Below are 18,327 nucleotides of genomic sequence, written 5' to 3' on the forward strand. Positions count from 1 at the left end.
ACCCTTTCTCTGCTTCCATGAAAGCAGGAAGTAGACACACTGCAGATTTATTGCAGGATTTGTCTCAGCTGCAACAAAGAACTGTTTTCTGTGAAGGTTATTATGCTGTTGCTTATCTTTTAGCGCAGAGAGGAAGTTCTGAGTTCAGAACACTGTAACTCTTACATCTTGGGGCTCCATGGCTACTGAATGTTTTTTATTTTTCTTCATATGGGGCACCCGGCCATTTCATTCTTTTAGGCTACTTTCACAGCAGGACGTTGCATTTGATGCGATGTTAATGTCGCACAACGCGGCCCTAACGCAACGCATATAAACTTTCCCAGTGCGACGTTAAAGTCGCACGTTAGAAAATGTATTTACTATGGAACGAAAACGGCGCATGCGGAAAGAAAAAAAAATTACTAAGCATGTGCAACACACGTAACGCAGCAGATACATTGCTAAACGCACAGCATGCAGCACTTTCTAATAACGCTACACGTTACACACTAACGCAACGTGTGCACTGTGACTGTCGCACGGACTTTGCATTGCTGTGCGTTACTCTGCTTTCTAATATTTTCTAACGTGCGACTTTAACGTCGCTCTGTGAAAGAGGCCTTATCCTAAAGGGAACCCGAGGTGAGAGGGATATGGAGGCTAACATGTTTATTTCCTTTTAAGTAATGCAGATTGCCTGGCTGTCCTGCTGATCCTCTGCCTCTAAGGCTGTGTTCCCACTTGTACCGGACCACGTGCAGCCAGCGGGTGCCGATGGTCCGTCTGTAGCTCGGGGCAGATGTGCTCCCCCTATAGGCTATATGGGGGAACGCATCCGCCTGCCTGAGATTATCGCGTACTACCCAGAAGTGCGACCTGCTTACTGCACCGGATCCATCGCAGAGTGACAAGTGTGAGCCGCTCCTATATATAAAATACAGAGCTGGTCACTGTGGAGCGGAAAAACGGATAAAAAAATGTCAGTTCCTCCGCTTAAAGGACCACTATAGCGAAAATCATACAATTCCAAATGCATGTAAACACATATAAATAAGAAGTATGTTTCTTCCGGAGTAAAATGAGCCATTACTTACAGTAGGTAGTAGAAATATGACAGAACTGACAGATTTTTGGACTAGCCCATTTCCTCATGGGGGATTCTTGGGGATTTCTTTATTTTCAGAAGCACTTAGTAAATGCCAGTTGCTCTGTCCAACTGCCAAAAGAGTGTGAAGCGAGCAGGGAGGCTTGCCAGCATCTTTGTATATATTGTTTTCAGGGAGTGTCTTTATAAAGAATTAAGGCCATGCTGTGAATCCCCCATGAAGAGATGGACTAGCCCAAAACCTGTCATTTCTGTCAGATTTCTACTACGTACTGTAAGTGGCAGCAACATAGGATAAAAGTAATTTGTAGCACATTTTACTCTAGGAGAAATGTACTTCTTATCCATATATGGATTTTAAACTGTACAATTTTTCATCATAGTGGTCCCTTTAGTGGCCGCAGAGCCTAATAATTTAAACCATAGACCCTGAACATGCAGCAGATCAGATGCCAATTAGAGTTGGGCCGAACCTCCGATTTTAGGTTCGCGAACTTCCGCGGAAGGTTCGGTTTGCGTTAAAGTTCGCGAACCGCAATAGACTTCAATGGGGATGCGAACTTTGAAAAAAAAAAATAATTATGCTGGCCACAAAAGTGATAGAAAAGATGTTTCAAGGGGTCTAACACCTGGAGGGGGGCATGGCGGAGTGGGATACATGCCAAAAGTCCCCGGGAAAAATCTGGATTTGACGCAAAGCAGCGTTTTAAGGGCAGAAATCACATTGAATGCTAAATGACAGGCCTAAAGAACAGGTATGCAGTGGCAGGTTCACTGAACAGGTATGCAGTGGTGGGTTCACTGAACAGGTATGCAGTGGTGGGTTCACAGCACAGGTATGCAGTGGTGGGTTCACAGCACAGGTATGCAGTGGTGGGTTCAATGAACAGGTATACAGTGGCGGGTCCACTGAACAGAACAGGTATGCAGTGGCAGGTTCACTGAACAGGTATGCAGTGGTGGGTTCACAGCACAGGTATGCAGTGGTGGGTTCACAGCACAGGTATGCAGTGGTGGGTTCACAGCACAGGTATGCAGTGGTGGGTTCACAGAACAGGTATGCAGCCAGACAGGAACAAGTTAAGCCTAACTAATCTTTCCCTAAGAGACAGTCTGCAGCAGCTCGCCCTACTCTCGCTAACGCAGGCAGCACACGGGTGACCGTAATGGCCGCCGCTGCCTGCCTTATATAAGGGGGGGTGGGGCTCCAGGGGCTAGTGTAGCCTAATTGGCTACACTGGGCCTGCTGACTGTGATGTAGAGGGTCAAAGTTGACCCTCCATGTGCATTATGGGGCGAACCGAACTTCCGCAAAGGTTCGCCTGCGGGACGCGAACGCGAACCACGGAAGTTCGCATGGAACCGTTCGCAGGCGAACCGTTCGGCCCAACTCTAATGCCAATGACAAATCTACCGAGAGTAGCTGAATCCTTGTTTCAGGTGTGTGATTTATACCCTATTGACCAGAAAGATCAGCAGGGCAGCCAGGCAACCGGTATTGTTCAAAAGGAAATATGTCTGCTTCTATAGGTCTCACACCTCTGGTTCCTTTTAACTTTAAAAATGACCCTAGAGCTGTCATACTAAGATGATGCATCTGATTTCTAAGAAATAATTTAAAAGTTAAATGCACGGTCTTTACCACAAAATGTATCGTGATTATAACAGTCACTTTCTTAGGTAAAAATACACTTTACTGCAACCAGTGTGGCCTCTGCATTTATATACATATATAATAATCATAATCCTACCTAATAAAAACCCCTGTGTCCCTGCGTCCTCCTCCTGTGTCCGTGGTTTTGTCCTACCGCGCATGCGCAGTACGCGGGCGGCCATTGGGACAGGAGGAGGGTGGGGCCAGAGGAGGTGGCATGTGTGCTGACCTGTGGCGACGGACTGGTGGGGAGGGGGGTTTTGAGCAGAGGACGAGCACCTGTTACTTTAACAGGCCTTAGGTCTAGTACTATATAATAGGTATAAATACACGGTTAGGAAAGTAGCTTTCAATGAGACGTAAAATGGCCACATTAAGTATATAAACTGCACTTATACAATGATGAAGCATAATTAAGATTAAATGAAAGCAGTTAGTTGCAAGATTCTCCATATGAATCATGTAATTGCCACCTATATATAGTACGTGTTTATATAATTGCATGAGTTCAGCTTGTTTGGATAGTTGTGTATATATAGAACCACTTACCATGCAGAAGAGTATTTAAAGGGAACTCGAGGTTAGAGTGATATGGAGGCTGCCATATTTATCTCCTTTTAAACAATACCAGTTGCCTGGCAGCTCTGCTGATCAATTTGGCTGCAGAAGTATCTGAATCGCACCCCAGAAACAAGCAGGCAGCTAATCTTGTCAGATTGTCTGATCTGCATGCTTGTTCAGGGTCTATGGCTTAAAGCAGGGGTCTCAAACTCGCGGCCCGTGGGCCATTTGCGGCCCTCGATACAATATTTTGTGGCCCTCGCCGGCAAAAGCTTACTTATAGTTCGCTTCAGTGCTCCCAAGTAATCCGCCGCATCCCCGCCGCTAAACGAGGGCTGCAGAGCCCCCAAATCGCCGGGGGGCAATCCGCCAGCATTTCCTGGAAGGGGCAGAGCTTTCAGCTTCAGCTCTGCCCCTCCTGACGTCAATCGCTGCACGGATCGCCGCCTCTCCCCGCCCCTCTCTGTGAAGGAAGAGTGAGAGGGGCGGGCAGAGGCGGCGATGCGCCACGATTAACGTCAGGAGGAGCAGAGCTGAAGCTGAAAGCTCTGCCCCTTCCAGGAAATGCCGGCGGATTGCCCCCCGGGCGATTTGGGGGCTCTGCAGCTCTCATTTTGCGGCGGGGACACAGCAGATTACTTGTAATGGGAGCACTGAAGCGAACTATACGGTAAAAAAGTTATACGGTAAAAAAGGCAAAATATTTTGCTTCAGTGTGAATTTGATTTTGAAATAAAAATCAATGCAAGGGACGGGGGGGGGGGGGGGGGGGGGCCTGATTGATTGATTCCCTTATGCGGCCCAGCCTCATCCTGACTTTGCCTCCTGCGGCCCCCAGGTAAATTGAGTTTGAGACCCCTGGCTTAAAGTATTATGCTAGATACACACAATGAGATTTTTTGGCAGATCGATTATTTTCAACATGTCCAATCTCATTTCTGATCGATTTTCCATAGAAGTAAATGGAAAATTAATCAGAAATCAGATCGGATGTGTTGGAAATAATTGATCTGACAGAAAATCTAATCATGTGTACCTAGCATTAGAGGATTGTGTATATGGCAGATCAAAGAACAACAATAATCCCTGTAGGTGCACCAAAATCGCCACTATGACAACTATTATATAGTCAGGGATATCACAAGATAAAATCAGGAACCAAAAATTGCAAAATGAAGCCTTTTCTACTATTAATCGTATGCACTTTGCCACTTGATGAGTTCTCTTGATGGTTAATTGTTTGGATTGAAGAATTTGTATGCAGTTGTCTGCACATTTTTGGAATATTAAAGAGACACTGTAACAATAAAAACATCCCTGGGGGGGGGGGGGGGGGTACTCGGGAGAGGGAAGCCTCAGGGTCCCAATGAGGCTTCCCCCATCCTCCTCTGTCCCACGGGGGTCTCGCTGCAGCCCTCCGAACAGCGGCCTGACAGACCCGACAGCCTGTTCAATATTTACCTTTCCAGGCTCCAGCGGGGGCGCTGTGGCTGCTCTTCTGATGGAGAGAGACGGAAATAGCCGATCTCCGTTGGGTCCACAGTACTACGTAGGAGCAGGAGACTTGCACCTGCGCAGTAGAACGGCCCGACAGAGATCGGCTATTTCCACCTATCTTTGAGCGGAGAGCGGATACTGCGCCTGCGCTGGAGCCAAAAGGTAAATATTTACATCGCCGCCGCTCCGGGAGGATTTTCGCTGCTGCCGTGCGACCGAGGACGACAGGGGAAGCCTCATTAGGATCCGGAGGATTCCCCCACCCAAGGTGAGTACCCCCCCAGGGGAGTTTTTTTTTTTTTTTTGTTACAGATTTTCTTTAAAGAACAAGTGACACCCATGCTAACCAAGAAATAAAAACCACATATATAAGGAAAAGCAGAGAATACTGTTCTAGGCAGTTTCCATCTTTGTTACCTTTGACCTCCTGAAATCCTTTCCTCCCACACTTTCTCCTCTTGCTAATTGTGTATTCATTACCCGCCCTCCTCCAAGAGTCTTCAGACACTCCCACTGAAGTCTATACTAGGAAGTGCACTGTCTTATGTCATTAGGAGTGGGAACTAAAGGGAAGAGGAGGAATATATTATAGATAAAAATACCCCCCAGCATGCAACTGTTTGGCAATGGCACTTAAAGGACCAGTGCTCCTAAGGTATGTGATAACGCCAAACTATAACAGCAGAAAAAGTTTTGAATGCAGGATTAGCATCTTTATCACTTAATACACTCAGAGCAGTTGCTGTTGAAATTTGATTTTTATGGTGACGATACCGCTTTAAGTGCCACGTTGCAGAGCTGCGTTATAAAGTCTTAAAAAGCCACTTACCGCACTGCAATGCTCATCCTATGGGCCGGTCACAGTGCAGCGTTAAAGTTGCATTGAAAAATGTTGCGTTGTGGTAACTCACTGCTTGCAGTGCGTTACTGCTCAACGCAGACACCTTGCGACTTTAACGTTGCATTAAAACGCAACGTCCCACTGTGAATGTGACCTAAAAGAACAAGTACATTTTGCAATTTTTTTTGTTCCTGAATTTTTCTTGTTATATCCCTGACTATACAATAGTTACCCAGCATTAGAGACAGAGGATCAGCAGGACAGCCAGGCAACTTGCAAGAAAACCTGTAACGACAAAAACCTCCCCTGGGGGGTACTCACCTCGGATGGGGGAGGCCTCCGGATCCTATCGAGGCTTCCCCCGTCCTCCTGTGTCCCACGGCGGTTTCGCTCTGGCCCTCTGAAAAGCGGGGATGTAAATATTTACCTTCCAGCGCAGGCGCAGTATTGGCTCTCGGCTCGGAGATAGGCGGAAATAGCCGATCGCTGTCGGGCCGCTCTACTGCGCAGATGCAAGTCTCCTGCGCCTGCAAGTCTCCTGCGCCTGCAAGTCTCCTGCGCCTGCAAGTCTCCTGCGCCTGCATAGTAGAGCGGACCCGACAGAGATCGGCTATTTCCACCTATCTCCGTGCTGAGAGCCGCAACAGCGCCCCCCGCTGGAGCCAGGAAAGGTAAATCTATCTAGTCTTGTCAGGCTTGTCGAGCACTTCAGGGGAGCCAGCGCAGGACTGCCTGCAGCTACAGGGGAGGGGGTAGCCTCATTGGGACCTCCCCCTCCCGAGGTGAGTACCCCCCAGGGGTACTTTTTTTTGTTACAGAGTCTCTTTAAAAGGAAATATATATGGCAACCTCCGTATCGCTCTCACCTCGAGTTCCTTTGGACTTGGTGTGCTTGTATGTTAAATTGTGCTGTATTATTATTATTTTTTTTTGTTCCACCTTTGTTGTTTGTTCCACCATAATGTCATTTTGAAGGGTGAAGATAATGCAGGTGTTCTCGTCATGTGTTTACATCTTGGATTAGTGATAGTGTTGGAATGTGCAGCGTTATTATGCTAAGTACACACCATACAATTTTGTGTTAAATAGATGGTTCGATAGATAATTTCCATCATGTCCAATATTATTTTTGATCGTTTTTCTGGTCGATTTTTTTTCATAGAAGTGAATGGAAATTAATAAGAAAAGATAAGAGAATCGAGCGGAAATTCAGCGTCTGCATACTGCGCAGGCGCCTGCACTGTACGCCGCGGGCAACGTGGCCCATGATTGACAGCGGCGCTTCATGCAGGCGCAGTAAGGACGACCTCGGGGTCGGCCTCTGCACCGTGCGGGGAGCCCGAGACGGCGGTGGAGAGCGGAGCGTTCAGCGTGGGAGAGACGGCTGCAAGGGGCTGGAGAAAGCCCCAGGTGAGTAAAGCTTTTTTTTTTTTTTTTTTTTTTTCCCCTGATGATTCCTTTAAGCGGACCTGAACTCAGAACTTCCTCTCTGCTGCAAAAGATAAGCAACAGCACAATTGCATTTGCTATTTATTTTTTTGCAATCAGAATTTTCATGTGCTCCTATACAAAGTATAGAGAAAATCACTTTGCAACCTGATCACACTAATGCACACGGTTTCCGTGGTTCCCACCAGCTTTATAGTGTACCTAGTGTTTTGCGGTCCACAGGCGATCAGAATCTGAGAATAAAACGTTTGTGGTGGAAAAGTGCCCTAAGGTGCCCACTAATGATCCAATTTCCTGAAGGAGCCACCGACCGATCCGATAAATGCGATCGGTCGAAAACAATTGTTCTGTCCTACTAACTGGGAGGGAAAATGTACCGGACTTGACCACTGGGGTCCTTTCCTAAAAATAATTGACTGAACCATCAATAAATTGATAATTTATCGATTAGTACCACCAACAATGGCTGATCTGATCAATCGGACAGGAAATTGGAACATTAGTGGACACAGGGGGAGGGGGCCGCTTGGTGATACTTTAAACTACAGCTAAACTGAGAGGGATGTAAAGGCTTCCATATTTCCTGTTAACTACTTCCGGATCCCTGCTATGCATATCTACGCCCCTGTATACTTCACTTGTGGATCAGGGGCGTAGATATGCGTATTGTTTACTTACCGCCACCGTTCACGATTGTAGCGTCGCTCCCATTCGCCTTCGCTGCAATCCTGCCATTCCGTGATCAGTGAATGGGAAACAGCTGTTCCCAGACCCGATCACAGTGCTTGTGACAAATGAAAGCCAGCAAGACATCAGCTTTTATTCTCAAAATGAAAGTAACCATTTACATTCACTAGTTCCAGTCTACTGTCGGGAACGAAGTGTGGAGCCATCTTGTGGCCAAAAAGGAAAAATCAACCCAAATACACTATTAAATAGGAAAATTAAATACGTTTTTATTTTTTAACCCATTCCACCCCTACCCCATAGTTACTATAATAAAACTTGGAAATCAAAAATTACATGATTAAAAATAAAATACATAAATGATAGTAAATTACTGTAATTTTTGTAAATAAGCACTTGTAATTATTGCTAGAGTATAAAAAACACTAAATGGAAAAAAATCAGAAATATCTGTATATTAGTATGTGGCTCCACCCTCCCTGTCATGCTTAGCCTAGGCTGTTTAGCTATAGGTAATCCCTCCCCCTCACGTATTCTGAGGGATCGTATTTTGTACTGGCTTTGGAATTTCCCAAAAATATTCTGCAGAGATGCATCTGACAGGACCAAATCCTTTATAAATATTGTTAAAATAAAACCGTTGTAGTCATTATTTTCACTGCAGTTCCTCTTTAAGTAGAATTGCACTTTGCAGTGTTCATCTTGAATAGACAGTGAAGGTCTTTTTTTTATTTTTCTCCTTTTGTTTTTCATATTTTTCTGATTATTTTTTTTCCCATTCCGCAGGTCGTGAGAATCAGCTGGTGGCCTTGATTCCCTACAGTGATCAGAGGCTCCGCCCCCGGAGAACGTGAGTACTGACGCTGCTGGGGTGATGTCAGCTCCTCCTCCGTAGAGAATTGATGTCATCACTGGGGGGAAATTGTTTCCATGGTAACCGCATCAACGCTATGACGCTTGCAGGAGAGGGGGGCATGGCAGTTGGCACAGATACATTTCAGAGCAGCAGTCTTTAGATGCCTACACACACGGTAGCCATACATCTAGCGATGATGGGCAAGAGACAGATCGCTCTCTGATCCAATCTGATTAGAGATAGGTCTGTCAGCTGCCCATACACCACAGGCTGATTCCTGATCGATTTCGGAGTGATGTCTCTTGGGAGTCGCCCTTGTGACGCCGCCTGGCCTCTGTACCCCCAGGTGTTCCTCTGCCCCCCGGTGCCCGTGCATTGAAACCTCACCTGTTCCTGTTGCCCTGACTGTCCCGCTGCTCCCGGACTGATCCGCTGCTTTTAGGACCGCCCCACATGATTACTGCGTATAGCATGTGACACGTGTGACGTCACACACGGGCCTGACGGCCTGAGAACAAGACTGGGGCATCTGGACACTCACGGTAGCTGAAGCAGGTGAGATTTGAATGCACGGGTGCCAGGGGGGCACATTTACATTTTGGGGGGAGGGATATTGGCTGAGGGTTCTGTTGCATTTGACGTCTTCGTGATCTGGCACACAGTTACCGCCGTGCACCAGATCAAGAACTTTGGCCCGAAATCTCCCAGCATGCTCGACCGGTACATTTGACCGATTTTTGGCTCGAAATTGGTTGAATCTTCCATTTGGGCATGCTTGTTACTGCACCGATTTTCATCCGATTCGATGGTCGATCGAGCCGTAAAATCAATAGATTTATGGCCACTTTGAGTGTCACCCAAAAGGAATGAGCTCAATTATCAGGGTGACACTGCGAGCAAAGCTCTTTCATGCATCGTTAGTGACTGAATCACACACCTGAAACAAGCATGCAGCTATTCCAGTCACTCTTTAGTCAGAGCACCTTATCTGCATGCTTGTTCATGGTCTGTGGCTACATGTTTTAGAATTTATGATCTTCCCACCCCGGCCATCCACGAACCTCCCAGATGTGCAGGTCACTGTTAACCACTCTACCATTCGCCCTACCTCTCAAGCCCGCTGTCTGGGTGTCACCCTGGACTCCGCACTCTCCTTCACTTCCCACATCCAAAACCGCACAAAGTCCGGAAACTTCCACCTTCGTAACATCTGTAAGATTCGCCCTTTCCTGACCCCCGCCACCACCAAACTCCTCCATCCATGCCCTCATAATTTCCCGCCTCGACTACTGCAATGCCCTTCTGTCTGGTCTCCCTAAGACCCGAATCGCCCCACTGCAGTCCATCATGAATGCGGCAGCCAGAATTATCCACTCCTCCCATCGCTCCACCACGGCGGATCCCCTCCTAGAATCCCTCCACTGGCTTCCTATCCAGTCCAGAATCAGATTCAAAATACTGTGTCTGACCTACAAATCTGTCCACAAAACCTGTCCAACCTACATTTCTGATCTCAGTCAGAGGTACACACCTAGCCGCTCACTCCGCTCTTCCAATGAACTTCGCCTGACCGTCCCCCGCATCACCCAGTCCCATGCACGCCTTCAAGACTTCTCAAGAGCCGCTCCAACACTATGGAATTTCCTACCTCCACCCATTAGGGCAGCCCCCTCCTTCAACATCTTCAAGAAGGCCCTCAAAACTCACCTTTTCACTCTGGCCTACTACCCCTCACAAGTTCTCTAAACCTACACCTGAACTCTGGTCCCCTACCTCTCGTGTCCCTACCTCTCCCTTTAGATTGTAAGCCTTTGAGCAGTGTCCTCCTCCTTTTGTGTCCTACCTGAATATGCACCTCCATTACTGTACACCCATGCTATGCATCTGAGTGAACTCAACTTGCCTAACTATGCTCCTATCCAGTGACTAAGCATTATCTTGTACTCATACTGTGCTGTGTGATCTGGTTTTCTTGTATTCCTGTATTGTCATATTGCTGTATGTCACCCCTAAATATTGTCTGTAACCTAAATTAATGTTCAGCGCTGCGTAATATGTTTGCCTTTATTTTATTTTATGTTATTTATTGTATTTATAAAGCGCCGAGGATCAGCAGCACAGCCAGGCAATCTGCATTGTTTTAAAGTAAATAGATATGGCAGCCTCCATATCCCTTTCACTTCAGGTGGCCTTTTAAAGGCTGTGTCTTTTTGTTATGAAGTGTACGTGATTTGGAACTGTGAAGAATGTAATCCTGTTGAGATTTTCTCATCCGGAAACTGCTTAGTTAGAATATTTGCTTACAACGTTTGTGTAGAACCGGTTTCGGTACTTATGCACTATGTGGTAACACCCAGTTTAGGCTTCTGTTTTGGTTTTGTATGACTTGGTTGCAACTTTCACAAAAAAGACATAGTAAAAATGATAGTGGTCTAGACGGATAATGACTTCTACGTTTTGCTAATTAAGGGCTCGTTTGCGCAATTGCAGCCGCGATTTTGGAAACGCAGTGCACGATATTGGGGACCTCAGAAGCGCATAGACTACAATTTCTGATGTTTCCATACATGTGTTGCGATTCACCGCAGAATCTCAGCGCATGGTTGCACGCATTTTGATGCCTTAGCACTGCGATCCCATTCATTATAAATGAATGGGATCGCAAGCGCCTCTGGGGGAATCGCGATGCAACGCAGAGCCGAGCTTACTTACGTTGCAAGTGGAAACTAGCCCTTAGTGTTCAGAATCATTGTTCATGAACTCCTCTGTAACAGCGTAATATTTCTAGGAGAAGCCAAATTTTTACCAGTTTATTGGTGTACCATGACCATTATATGTTGCTGTTTTCTGGGGTCAATTCATGTACCCACAGCTGCCTGGCTATCTCTGCCAGACCCTGCTCTGTGTGGCTAGCCACATGTGGTTCTATCCCCACGATTTCTGCTCAGTGCTTAGCACTGTGGCACTTGTTCTGATGCATTTACAGCTGCAGCATGTAAGACCAGGCATTTAGCAGCTATGCTGATTATCTGTGCAGTATTATTATTATTATTATTATTAATTCTTAATTTAAGGCTAACCAGGGCTGTGGAGTTGGAGTCGGGGCAGTTTTGGGCACCCAGAGTCGTGGTTTGATAAATTGAGGAGTCTGAGTTGGAGTCGGAAGATTTTTGTACCGACTCCACAGCCCTGGCGCTAACATATTACATGTACAATGGATAGGAGAGACCCAGGGGCGTAGCAATAGGGGTTGCAGAGGTAGCCACCGTATCGGGGCCCCGAAGGGCCCTCCCTCAACTACAGTATTAGCTCTCTATTGGTCCTGTGCTCATAATAATCACTTCTATAGATGCTTTGAATAGTGGACATCATTAACAAACAGCTCCCCATCCCCTTCTTGCACCTCTGACACTGTAGTTGCCATTGGCAGGGATTGCTATGTATAGAGTGCTTGGCGGTAATCAGTAACAAGCTGTTCCCCATCCCCTTCTTGTACCTCTGACACTGTAGTTGCCATTGGCAGGGATTGCTATGTATAGAGTGCTTGGGGGTAATCAGTAACAAGCTGCTCCCCATCCCCTTCTTGCACCTCTGACACTGTAGTTGCCATTGGCAGGGATTGCTATGTATAGAGTGCTTGGGGGTAATCAGTAACTAGCTGTTCCCCACCCCCTTTTTGTACCTCTGACACTGTAGTTGCCATTGGCAGGTTTTGGTGCGCTGTATCAATTGTTATGTATAGATTGCTTGGGGGGCCCCATTGTAAAACTTGCATCGGGGCCCACAACTCCTTAGCTACGCCACTGGAGAGACAATATGATATCGAACAATATAACACAGAGATATTACAGTGTAAAACAATGCTGCACAAAATACCAGTCATAAAATAGTCCATATGGTTGCAGAGAAGAGCACACGGGTAGAAGGGTGCTCTGCCTTATAGGCTTGCAATCTAAGGGGTGGGGGATAGGTACACATTGGGGGGGGGGGGGGGGATTGGCGCTAGATTGAAGATGGTAGATAAACGATGGTAAACAGATGGTTGTTTAATGCCTGCTTGAATTAGTTGAAGGTGTGGTGAGCCTGATGGGGGAACAGAAGGAGTTCCATAGAATAGGGGCTGACCTGCAGGAGTCCTGGATGCTCGCGAGTGAGAAGATGATGCGATGGGTGGACGTCCGTAGAGTATTGGAGGAGCGGAGACAGCGGGTTGGGTAGTATCCCGGGATCTGAGTGTAAAGGGGTGGTATGGTGGATGCATTTGTTTACCAGGCAGAGCAGTTTACATTTAGTGAGGGTGAGCTTTTAAAAAGCACAGACCACAATAACGTGTGAAGACTGTCTGGTGTGTGTTACGATCTTTGCGTTGTCTCGTTTCAGAAAGCTCTATGTGATGGTCTCGATTGTCGTGTGTTTGCTCCTGTCTGGCCTGGCGGTCTTCTTCCTCTTTCCCCGCTCCATCGACATCGAGTATGTCGGCATCAAGGCGGTCTTTGTGACGTACGATGAATCCGGACCTTCTGTCTATCTGAACATCACTGTAAGTTTTTCTTCTGTTTGGTTTCTAAGTGTGAAAAGGAAACGGGAGATTTTTAACCAGTAGACTTGTTGTTTGGAAAGTGTTTGCTCGTGCTTCCGTCGAGCGATGTGGTGACGGCATGTAGAGATGGGCTGTGAGTCAAAGTCCCGCCTACAAAGTCACTTTTTATTGCTGTTCCAGGTAGTTTATCCTAGACTGGAAGCTCATAGCTGATATAGCCACATATTTAGGATCATAGGTTATGTAAAGGAGAACGTTGCTATAGGCATTCCGGAATGAAAGTTGCAAGTCATACGACAGCCTGGAGGATATTCTGTTGACATCTTATCTCTGAAATAAAAGGGTGCAACCATCCTCCTGGTACTGCTTGGCTGTTCTGCTGTCATCTAGTGGCAGAAACGGAATACTGCAGGCTAGGAACACACTCAGCAGAAATGCTATCGTTGCGGAAAACGCTGCGTTTGTGCCGCGAATGGAAGTCCATGGGCCGCATGGAAAAATGCATATAAAAAAACACAAGCGTTTTGAATCATGCTTTTTTAAAAACGCTAGTTTTGTTGCATAGTTTTCAAAAACGCACATAATGAAAGTCAAGGGTAATGCAATGGTATGCGTTTTTCATGCATTTTTTTTTTTTTTTTTTACTCCTTGCCGACCGTTCCACGCCGATTGGTGTGAACGCGGCAGCAGCCACAGGACCACTTGACACCAATTGGCGTGAAGTCCTAAGGGCAGAGATAGCAGGTAATCGCATGCCATTGCGCGCGCATCCCTGCTGGAATGACGGAGCTCTGCTCTGCCATCAGCCTCCCAGCAGCAATCGCCGCTAGGAGACTGTTATACAGCGAAGTGCCAATGCCGTTTATTTACATGGTACATCACTGCGATCTACGGCAGCACTGTACTGGGGACAGCCGTGTGACGCAGCTGTACCCCTGAGAGGCAAGAGAGCGATCGGCTCTCATAGGCTGATGTCTGAGAGCCGAATGCTAGGATTAGCTGGCGGGGGGAGGGAGGGCGGAGTTGAGGGGAAAAAGTAACTATTATTAATATAAAAAAATAGGCACATGACGTCTGCAGGGGGCTGGTAGAACTGCGGGCTGTTAATGATTTTTTGATGAGAACATTCAGTGCTTGTTGGTAATTACACACTGTCCGATGCTGTCAATAGATTAAAATTTAATGAAAATCTATTGCATATTATTTTGATGCTCAAGCATCATATTTACTGGAAATTGATTGGGACTGGCCATTCTATAGCCTCACTCTTCCCTTTCTAACCAATAACTTTTTTTCCTCCCTGTTTTGTAGAATACCTTAAATATAACCAACAACAACTTCTACTCAGTGGAGGTGGAGAATGTCACCGGACAAGTCCAGTATTACAAGACGGTTATCGGGAAATCGAAATATAACAACGTCACCAAGATCGGACCTCTGGACACCAAGCAGGTGAGTTGCGTTGTTGTTTAAATTGGGATTTGTTTCACTTAGAAGACCTCGATATTCGCCATGGTTTTTGGAGCGTTTTGAAGCGATGCCTCACTGGTTCACTGGCCCGTATTTATACTTGCCTGGGGCTTCCGCCAGCCCCATGGGCACCGGGGCTTCCCTTGCCGCCCTCTTCGGTCCCCTGTTCTGTCGCTATAACTCCCTGTAATCCGGGCAGTCGCAGGCTTCTGTATATGCACGACTTGGCCGCATGCGCACCTGTCCCCTGGAGCATCCTGCGTCTGCACAGTGGTATTGCACGGGCACAGAACGCTCCAGGGGACAGGAGCTGGGCGAGTGCAGCTGAGCCACGCAGGCGCAGAAGACCTCGACTAGCGGCGGAGTCATAGAGCCAGAACGGAGGGGCCGAAGAGGATGTCGGGGGAAGAAACTGTGCTCATGGGGAAGGAGGAAGCCTCCGTTTTCCTTCCTGTCCTCCGAGGCTCTGAATCACTCTGGTGAGATAAGTGTTACAAAGTGTTACAGCGCAACCAAGAGGAAGGAGGTAAAATTGCAGCGCTGGAGCACTGGGAGGTGAGTCAGAGCAGGGGCTGCTGCTGAGACTCTGGCGGCATGCTTTTTTCCCCCCTTTTTTTTTATTTATTTATTTATTTATTTTTTAGTGATCTGAAACCTTTTAACAAGACCCTAAAATCTGGAAATAATCATACCGCCAGGGGGGTTAAAGTCAGTGAGACCCGGTTAATGAAAAAACAAAGCCAGATACTTACCTAAGGAGGGTCCCATAGAGCCTTCCCTTTTCTCTCCCGGGTCCTCGTCGCAGCAGCAGCTCCTCCGTTCAAATCCCCCGCTGCAGGGGTCTTCAGAAGTCTTCAGGAGCCGAGTCCTCGGGACTCCAAACTGTGAGTGCGCGTGAGAGGGCATTCGCTTGTTTGCAGTCTGGGGCGGCCCAAGCGCTCCCGAAGACTGCCAGAGCCACCCTTCGGCGGTGGAAATATCAGTATTTGACAAATACTGCTACAGGGGAGCCAGAGCTGGAACGGCACCGGGAGAGTAGAGGGAATGCTCTATAGAACGCAGAGCTTCCCCTCTGCCTTGGTTAAGTATGAAGCTTTTTTATTTTTTAATTAATCTGTTCCCATTGACTTTAAGCCTGGTGCACACTTTGATTGGCCAATCACTAACCAATTTTATCACCTCCATGTAGTATCAGGGTGAATACTAGATATTGAATACTATGAGCAGATTGTGTAGGTATACCATCATACTACATGGAGGTGGTGAAATTGGTCAGCGATTGGCCAATTATAATTGAAAGTATGTGCCGGGCTTTAGAGTATTTAAAAAAAATGTATTGCAGAGGGACTCTATCATTCCTGTCTGTTCTCCAGCTAAAGTTGGGAATTTCCATATGTATGGATTCCTGCAGGATTTTGGGGAATTCCTGTGATTTCAGCTGTTTAATGCTTTGTCTTCCGTTCTCCCCTCAGATTGACTACACTGTGCCAACCAAGATCGGGAAGGAGTTTGATTACATGTAGTAAGTATGTCGCTCTGCCTGGGCGGCTTGTGGGGGAGGAACCGTATAACGCCAGCTCGGGGGTCAGTCCACTCGGAGGGTGGATGATGAGATGTGAAATAATGACGCCTTGCATTCAGATTTCATACAAATGTTATGCAGCTCCGAATTGGGCCAATCAAAGGCACTGCCTGACGATTTTTGACTGGCTTTCATCCCTAGGACTCGGGCTGGGTCAGAGAGATGTCACTTCCGAACTAAAGCTCTGTACACTCAAAATAAACTGGGAAGGATGGGTCGGCCAACAGTCGTTTAAAGAGAATCTGTACTGTCCGATTTGTACAATTGAAAAAAAAACAAACAATCGAGTCACTGTGATCTCCTGGATCCTTCTTTGCCATGTCTGCCACTTCCCGCCGCGATCCTGGCTTTTAATCGCCAGTTTTAGGCAGTGTTTGCAAACAAAAACCATGGCTGCTAACCAGGAAGGTGTGTGTGTGTGTGTGTGTGTGTGTGTGTGTGTGTGTGTGTGTGTGTGTGTGTGTGTGTGTGTGTGTGTGTGTGTGTGTGTGTGTGTGTGTGTGTGTGTGTGTGTGTGTGTGTGTGTGTGTGTGTGTGTGTGTGTGTGTGTGTGTGTGTGTGTGTGTGTGTGTGTGTAGTGTAGTGTGTACAGTGTGTGTGTGTACAGTGTGTGTGTGTACAGTGTGTGTGTGTACTGTGTGTGTGTGTGTGTGTACTGTGTGTGTGTGTACAGTGTGTGTACAGTGTGTGTGTGTGTGTATACAGTGTGTGTGTGTGTGTGTAGTGTGTGTGTACTGGGAGTGTGTACCAGCAGTGTGTGTGCGTGCGTGCGTGCGTGCGTGCGTGCCCGCATACAGTGTTTGCAAACAAAAACCATGGCTTCTAACCAGGAAGTGGTGTGTGTGCGTGTATACATACATACATACATACATACATACATACATACATGCATGCATGCATGCATGCATGCATAAAGTATCCTAGAAGTTTTTGTTACGTAGTGAATTATCTACAATCCAGTCTGGGATTTTCAGTTTCTCAGCATGTGACAGGCCCCCCCCCTCCCCCCCCCCCCCCCCCTCAGCCTAACAAACTGCATGACAAAGACAAGCTGAAACTGAGAGTAGGGAATGAGGAGTAAAAAAGCACACAGAGCCTGCAGGGGGCGTGCATAACTTGTATTCATTACAGCAGAGGCAGCACATTCCTCCCTGGGTCGACAAAGCTTGACATAGAAAAGAAGATTGGATATATTACAGAGACAGTGCAACTAGAAATGGCTGCAGTAATTCAGACCACATCAGAACAGGTATAGGAACTTAAAGCATAGAAGAAATAAGGCGGAACGTTTTGTTAATCTCTTTAAGTGAACCTAAACCAATGAAAGAAAGAGTTTCACTTACCTGGGGCTTCGACCAGCCCACCACAGCTGTCCTGTGCCCACGCCAGCCCTCTACGATCCCCTGTTCTCCCGCCGTGGCGTAGCTTAGTTTTTCACCGGCTGGGAGTTGGTGGGCCACTGCCCTCGCCACGCATAGGACATACATTGGGAGAGTAGGCAGGCTGAGCACACATATTGTCGATAGATGTAATGCTGAAATCTATAGTGTGTGTGGAGGGGTTCAATCAGATAGATCCCTCTCTCTAAAGGTGGCCATACACTGGTCGATGTGCCATTAGATCGACCAGCTGACAGATCCCTATCTGATCGAATCTGATCAGATAGGGATCGTATGGCTGCCTTTACTGCAAACAGATTGTGAATCGATTTCAGCCTGAAACCGATCACAATCTGTTCAGCTGCTCCTGCCGCCTGTCCCCCCCCCCCGTATACATTACCTGAGGCTGGCTCCCGGGCGTCTTCTCCGCACTGCACCGCACCGCTGTTCTTGCTCCATCCCGGCGCTTCCTGTGTTACTCCGTGACCAGGAAGTTCAAATAGAGCGCCCTCTATTTCAACTTCCTGGTCACCGGAGTGACACAGGAAGTATAAGCGTACACTGGGACATGCGGAAATGCGGTGCAGCGAGGAGAAGAGGACCCCGGAGCCAGCTTCAGGTAATGTATACATGCTCGGATCGGGCCCGAATCGTACGCCGCAAGCGACGCGCTCCTACCGCCGGGCGATCGAGGGTAATTTCCCGCACGGCGCGATCGACGGTC

General features: G+C 47.3%; 1 protein-coding gene across 1 annotated transcript in view; it reads left to right on the plus strand.

Moving 5' to 3' along the window:
• The window catches only part of TMEM106B (transmembrane protein 106B), a 55,292-nt gene that overhangs the window by 17,670 nt on the left and 19,295 nt on the right, over positions 1 to 18,327 (plus strand). The window contains exons 3-6 of the mRNA XM_068235086.1: positions 8,563 to 8,626; positions 13,013 to 13,172; positions 14,484 to 14,624; positions 16,115 to 16,164. Of these exons, the coding sequence (XP_068091187.1) occupies positions 8,563 to 8,626; positions 13,013 to 13,172; positions 14,484 to 14,624; positions 16,115 to 16,164 (415 nt within the window). The remainder of the gene's footprint in view (positions 1 to 8,562; positions 8,627 to 13,012; positions 13,173 to 14,483; positions 14,625 to 16,114; positions 16,165 to 18,327) is intronic.

This window comes from Hyperolius riggenbachi, chromosome 5 (genome assembly GCF_040937935.1).
Source record: "Hyperolius riggenbachi isolate aHypRig1 chromosome 5, aHypRig1.pri, whole genome shotgun sequence".
Lineage (NCBI taxonomy): Eukaryota > Metazoa > Chordata > Amphibia > Anura > Hyperoliidae > Hyperolius > Hyperolius riggenbachi.